This window comes from Gossypium raimondii, chromosome 4, assembly GCF_025698545.1.
Source record: "Gossypium raimondii isolate GPD5lz chromosome 4, ASM2569854v1, whole genome shotgun sequence".
Lineage (NCBI taxonomy): Eukaryota > Viridiplantae > Streptophyta > Magnoliopsida > Malvales > Malvaceae > Gossypium > Gossypium raimondii.
In genome coordinates, this window is record NC_068568.1 from 13,517,933 (window position 1) to 13,525,453 (window position 7,521).

General features: G+C 34.4%; 1 protein-coding gene across 2 annotated transcripts; it reads right to left on the reverse strand.

The window, feature by feature from the left end:
• Nucleotides 1-1,617: 1,617 nt before the first annotated feature.
• LOC105768193 (UDP-glucuronic acid decarboxylase 1) lies at nt 1,618-5,710 on the reverse strand. Of its 2 annotated transcripts, none has more exons than XM_052629388.1 (6): nt 4,819-5,710; nt 4,557-4,703; nt 4,384-4,463; nt 2,758-2,841; nt 2,589-2,663; nt 1,618-2,295 (listed from the first exon to the last, which is right to left on the reverse strand). In XM_052629388.1, exons 1-6 carry the CDS (start codon nt 5,477-5,479, stop codon nt 1,996-1,998), a joined length of 1,347 nt encoding a protein of 448 aa, XP_052485348.1. In that variant the 5' UTR covers nt 5,480-5,710; the 3' UTR covers nt 1,618-1,995. The 2 variants fall into 2 exon arrangements, with proteins under 2 accessions (XP_052485348.1, XP_052485349.1); XM_052629389.1 differs by having other exon boundaries at nt 4,557-4,699; nt 4,815-5,710.
• Between the last annotated feature and the right edge of the window lie 1,811 nt (nt 5,711-7,521).

Here is a 7,521-nt window from a genome sequence, read left to right on the forward strand (position 1 = left end):
ATGTAATGTTACAAACTTAATGAATGAAAAACACCAAAAGTAGAGAGCTGGTTTCTTCTCTTGTGGCTGCTTTTAATATATGCAACTCTTTTAACTTTGGACTAAAAATTAACCTTATTTTAACTTTTCATATTGTTGTTATTAGAAAAAGGAAAAATAGTTTTGGATTGGATTGGCGTAGGTAATGTAAAATCTCAGCTTTTGAATAATTTAGTGACTAAATTATAAATGGTGACCAAAACGAAATGGGAATTTTTTTATATTTATGTTTCTTTACAGAGCATGGTTTAATGTATTTATAATGAGGAGATTAACAAGTACTAGATTTGTTTAATCAAAATATATTTTTCTGTAAAAGAAATTAAATCAAAATTTGTCTTCTTTGTTGTGCAGGTGGGGGGGATGGCCTACATTATCAGTCCATTGTCTGTGAATTCAATGTTTTTGAAAGAGCAAAATAAGGGGTCATATGAGACAAAGCAACGGTAAAAATCATACAGCAACCATGGCAGGACGCTTACAGAGCAAAACATCATGGATTATTACATTAAATTAGTGTCTAGTTTTTTGCTGTTTAATTCCAAATTATTTGAGTTTTAATACCATAATAACGCATGAGGTAGTTGAGGAAGAATTAAGAACATATTGTGGTCCATTTAAAACCAAGCCCCCCCCCCCCCCTTCCCTTATTGCACTAAACACAAGCAGGAGCAGGCCCAGTGGTGTTCCTGCATTTCACACAATTATTATCAAAAACATTTTAACATTCATGATTTTATTCAGATTCTTATGGAACATATGCTCATCTTCAAATTCCCATTCACATTATCAACTGGAATCAGATGCTTGGAAATGCCTTTTCTTTTCTTTTCTTTTGACTCTTTTTTATATTCCCAACCCCTTTTAATTTTGGACCAATTCAAGAGCTCTTCATATATTTGCCAACAGATTTTTCTCATTCTTCCATCACTAGGGCTTTTGTTATTGGAAAATAATATAGGGTCCCTTTGCTTATTGACTATGCTTTGCTTTTGCCACCAACCTGCCATTCTTTTCTCTTCATAAATTTTAGATTTAAATTAGATGTTTTATTACTTGTCATCACTGGAGCTTCAAGTGTAATGACAAAAGACTTCCATTGAAAGGAAGTCATGATTGACATCAGCTCATCTCTAAAAAAATGCTTTAGTAAATTTACATGATTCTTCTCAATTAAAGAATAAATGATAGATGTCCAAGAAAAGTATGGCCCCAACTGCAGTTCTTCTATCAGTCTTTATTCAAGAATAAAAAAAGGGCATATGGGTGGGGGCAATACAATAAAGGCCTGCTGTTGTCTTTGGGTTGGACATCTGTGAAAATTATGGAAAATGAGAAGAACTCTTGAATAAAACTGAGCAGCAGATGAAATGGGTTGGGCACACCAACTTTTAAGGGTTTGTTTGTTTCAAATAAAAAGTATTTTTTTTCCATAAAACAATTTACCCCTAAAAATCAAGTAAACCATTTTACTCTCAGGTAAATCCATTACAAATTCAATCAGTATGATTTTACACAATTTATAAGCACAAATAAATTACGATGATTAGCGTACTGAAAAGACACGAGAGCTCAAAATGAAATTACAAAATTATTTTTTTCTTTTTATTTTATTGCTTGAACTTACAAACAAAGCCTAAGTGCAGCCTTTCAAAGGCATTACTAATGCCTTTAATAGGGTTATAGCTAAGCAGCAGGACCAAAAACAAGAAGAAGATGAACATATACTTCAGCCAGGCCACCAAAGGCCTTCAAAAAGCAATCAATACAAAACTTGACTTCGTGCGAACAACTGCACAATGTAGATGTTAACGCTTTGAACTAATAAAAAATAAAATAATAAAAGAGGAAGGAATAACACATCTTCCCATAGATGATAATAATAAAAATAAATGAATTGGCAAATTACAGATGCTCTTCACACTGTACATACTTGTTTTGGTTATTCTTCTCTCTTTAAGCTCCTTTTCCTTCATCTTCGTTCAAAATGCGCTGCCGGAAATCACCCACCATAAGAGGCAACCCCTCTCTTAAGGAGATTTTAGGCTCCCAGTTCAGCAGCTCTTTTGCTTTGCTGATATCTGGTTTCCTCATGTGTGGATCATCTGCAGTATTTGGTCTAAATTCTACCGTTGCACTTGGATCAATCGTTTCTTTGACAACCTCCGACAATTCAAGCATGGTGAACTCTCCTGGGTTGCCCAGATTAAAAGGCCCTATGTGCTCACCATCCATTAAAGCAACAAGTCCATCCACCTGTCATTCATGAGTTTCAGTATGAAATCATCTTCCATTTTATGAATTCACATGTTCTTGACTTCCTGATTCTCTGATTTTTAACAATTCAAGTTAATGGTATAGAAAAACTAGTTTTTCTTCCAAGCTCTAATCCAAATGAGAAAAATAACAGAAATTCTTTCAACTTAATGCTTCTCCCCAGCTTTCATAATCCAAACACCAAAATAAATGCTTAAATCATTCCCCATTTGCATGTCAAGCAAAAAAAAGGCAGCATAAGGAAATGTACACAAGTTAATAAATGGCCATACCAAATCGGAAACATATTGGAAGCTGCGAGTTTGTTTGCCATCACCATAAACAGTCATTGGTAGCTTCCGAATGGCCTGCAGAACAAAGATAGTTAATAGAATATGTACATATAATCCGAATCTCAACTATTATAGTAAACAAATGACACAATTAGAAGGACGAATAAACCTGAGCAACAAAATTGCTAACAACACGCCCGTCATCCAAGCACATGCGAGGCCCATAGGTATTGAAAATACGAGCAATCCGCACCTGCAAACGCAAGTATCATCATTTGACCATCACATGCAAGGGATCTTTCACATGGCATATGACCTTCTTTTATCTCCCTTTCACAAACACTATTAATTTTTTGTATTCTTCATGTCCGTTTTACGGTTAATGTTAGGGATTTGTGGCTGTCTCTCCCAACAATGTTATCTCCAAGGTTTGAACTCGCGTTCTCTTGTTGGGAGTGCAATGTACTTTACCACCGCACCTAACACTTGTACAGTACACAGGAACCACAAGGCATTAAATTGTACAAGATGTAGGTTCAAGTCATTATCAATAAAAGTTTATCTTTTGGGTTTTGACCAAGGATGAGGATGATCACTTCAATGCTCCAATTAATTGACCAAAATAGGACCTTCAGAATATTGATGATTCACTACTGTTGTATGTTCTCTTATATACATTCTGAACGCATTGACACATTCGTTTAGCACACTACTAAAAAAGAATCTGTAAACTATATAGGGCTAGTTTATCAGTATGTTTCAAAAGTGCTTTTTAAGTGAAACCAACTTTTTAAGCCAAAAGTAATTGTAAACAAATAGTTTTTCAAGCCAAACAAAAGCTTTTCAAAAGTCAGTTTGGGTGCCAAATTATAAATTTGACCCTCATTTATATTAATGGTAAAATATAAATATGATTTATATATTCAAATTAATTTTTACAAACAATTTATATCAATTACTTAAAAGCATTTAAAACTTATATTACATATATCATTGTATTAACAATGAGTTACCGCAAATTATTTTATTATATTTGTATTATATTCTAAGTTGAATATTTGTTAATATCAAAATAGTAATAACATGGTACAGTAGTACTAGTAGTAGTTGTAATAATAATAATAGACATGTGAAAATAAGGATACTTTACCTTTGAGTCAGTTATAATTTTTATTATAATTTAAGTATTCATATTTCATATATGAAAATGTTAATAAATTTGAGTTTATGCATTCCATATATTTCATATATTATAATATTAATTACTTAATAAATTATAGTTTAATACTTTTATTATAAAGTAAGTTTAGATATTCCATATATAATATTGTCTAAAATGAACATTTTATCTTCTTCAAACTTTTTAAAAGCACATTTACACTGCAGTTCTCAACCTCAGTTTAGTAATAGTTTCTTTTAGCATATTACTAAAATAAAAGTGTAAAATCAGCTCCAACCTCTTCTATTGTTGACTGGTTACGGAAGCAGAAGCACAAATAAGCCACTACTTGGATCTATAAACCGACTAACCTATCATAATTCTCACCCACATTAAGCATCAAAGGTTATAATACTTACTCCCAAGTAATCTCTACATAATGCTTGAGAATAAATGTATGCTAAACAGTACTTACAAAGATTCCAGGATGTGGGTAAAAGATATTAGAACATGATAGCTATAAATATTAGAAGATGATCATTTCTAGAGAGGTGCTCGATACCCTGTTATATGTATTGTACATAAATCAAACATGCCAACAGTATTCAACCTACAAGCAAATCAAGAAAACCATACCTCGACACCGGCACCTCGATGATAATCCATAGCTAAGGTTTCAGCTGTCCTTTTCCCTTCATCATAGCAACTCCTCTCGCCTAACCAGATTAAGCCAAACGATAACAATAGACGACATGAATAGGAAAACAAGCAACCAAAACAAATAATTGTTGTAGCACTAGCTACTTTACCAATTGGATTGACATTTCCCCAATAGGTCTCTTTCTGTGGATGCTGAAGCGGATCGCCATAAACCTCACTCGTGCTTGTCAGCAAAAACCTAGCCCCAACTCTCTTTGCAAGCCCCAACATATTAAGAGTTCCCATCACATTTGTCTTGTAATTCACTAAGTCAAAGGATCTCAAATTGACATAAACATGACAGAAACAACATTAAAATCCAGAAAAATAAATATGGTAAACCGAAATTGGCATAAACAATGGCAAAGGATATGATAGTCTTGACAGGATTGTATTTATAATGAACGGGAGACGCAGGGCAAGCTAAATGATAGATCTGATCCACTTCCAAGAGAATTGGCTCAACCACGTCGTGTCGAATGAGTTCGAACATGGGATTCCCGAAAAGATGAACCAAATTGTCTTTCCTCCCCGTGAAGAAATTATCAAGAACAATCACCTCATCGCCTCTAGCAATTAGCTTATCAACAAGATGACTCCCAACGAACCCAGCCCCTCCCGTGACCACGACCCTCATTCTCCGCCGTCCGATCCCAACAGGTACCCGGCCCACCTTTCCATAAACGGCCCTGTTCGTACCGGATGAAAAGGAAGCCGAGGAGTCGTGGTTATCGGAAAAAACGGAGACGCCGGAGGAGACGGTGTTGTCCTTGGAGAAAGATCTGCGTATGGGGGAATGGGCATCGGTGGGACCCAAACGAGACAAACTGGGTTGTAGGATGAAAAAGGTGGAACCAATCAAAATGCCGATGAGGATAAAAAGAAGGCGTTGTTCTTTGAAGAGATAGTTAATGGATCTAGGGATAGATTTGGGGTGTTTTAAGGATTTGGGTGAATAAGGAGGCGTTTGTGTTGATGGGGTCTCCTCATCCCGCCTATGGTTCATGCTAGATTGCTTGTGCAACTGTTTCATGGCTTTTTTATTTCTTGGTTTTCTTGTTCTTTCTAGAGGGGGAGAAATGAAGGAGCCTTTAGAATAATTTGTTTTTCCTTTTGGATTTTTTCATTTAATGGAGAGTTGAAAACGAATGTAGAAGGTGGAAGGCTGGAACACGTTTCAATGATTCACTGGTTTTTAGCACCAAACGTAAATGGAGATGGACGAGAGAGCTGGAGAAGGAATGTAGATAGAAAGAGGGTGGGGGTGGGGGGTGGGGGGTGGGATGGGTCGTTTTGCTTAAAAGGAAACGTAGTCATATGATCCAAATTTTACTCATTTTATTTGTGGACGTACGCACACTCACCGAATCCATCAGGCCATCACCCAGGCCTACCCCAAATGCGTATTGCACCATTGGGCTGCAAACCCGATGCCTAAGTGAAGTAATCCCCGCCCCATTTCATGGCTCCAATTAAATGTTATTTTCTTGGTGTAAGTCGAAAACTATTGATTAAAATTTTGAAAAAAAATTATATTAACATGTTTTTAATTTGGTCACATAAAAAGTTTTTTACAATTTGGTCATTGTTATTAGAGAATTCTCATCAAACACACCACATCATCACTTTTTACTTTTTTTTTTACCTCCATTACCGTTCATCATCTTCTTCCCCTTCATGCCATCCCCTACGTCTAGACTTGTCCATGGGCCGGGCCCGGAAAAAATTTTGGCCCGACTCTTAGGCCCGGGCCCGACCCGACTCGGCCCGAAATATGGACCTAAAATTTTGCCTGCCCAGGAAAAAATAATAAGTACGAGCCCGGCCCGGCCCGGCCCGATTTTTAATAAACACAAAAAAAATATTTTAAAAATAAAAAATAAAAAAATATATTTTTAAAGTATTTTAAAATTAAAAAATAAAAATAAAAAATATATATTTATTATATTCGGGCCGGGCTGGACTCGGGCCAAAAAAGTTGAGCCCGAGCCCGGCTCATTTTTTAAACGGACCTCTTTTTTTGCCCAAGCCTATATTTTGGGCCTATATTTTTACCCGAACCCTCTCATATTTCAGACGGGCCGTCAGGCCGGGCCGGGCCGCCCAGCCCATGGACAGGTCTACCTACGTCCATCATTCTTCCTTTTTTTTTTTTTCTTCCTTAATTCCTAGCTTCCAACAACCGCACCATTCCTTCCACCACCCAACACTTTATTGCATCTGAATCAACACTAATAAACTAAATTTGACATTATGCTTATATTTTTTAGATTGATTATTAAAAAATTGATTTATAATTCAATATTTATAACATAAATATTGATCACTGTTGATAATTTCAATTTGTCACAATAATTTATATTAATTTATAATTTTATAAAAAATTTAATTAATCAAATCCATCACACATCTCTCACCTAATACTACCATTATTTATATTTTTAATTTGGCATAATGACTTATTTAACCTTCCAATTTAACAAAAAATTCATTTTAGTCTTCCATTTAATTTTTCTTAACTTTTAGCTCTTAAACTTTTTTTATCAAATCATCCCAAAATAGATGGAAAAATTAACATTTTCAACTTTGTAGACTTGACATACATGTGGATTGGCACATGAATGACACATTAACATTTAATTATTTTTAAAATTTTTAAAATTTCAAAGAATTTTAAATTTATTTTTAAAATTTTAAAATCATTAAAATTATTTTAAAAGGTGTAAAACATATTTTTAAAATTTAAAAATCAATTAAATGTTGACATGTTATCATATGACAATCCATATGTATGTCACTTCGTATGGTTAACAAACGTTAACTTTTTCAAAAATAATTCCAAAACTCTATGACCATAATTGGGATGGAATATAATTTTCATTAAATATTTGTCACAAGTTGGTTAATAAACTTGTGATAGTGAATGATTAAGTTTAAAATGTTAATTCTATCGCTAACTGTCACTAACTTATGATTGATAGTTTATATAATTTGATGGTATAGAATGACAAATCTTTGTGTCACCAGTGGCGGATACGGCTCCAACCTTCTAAAATAGAAATTTTTTCATTTAAG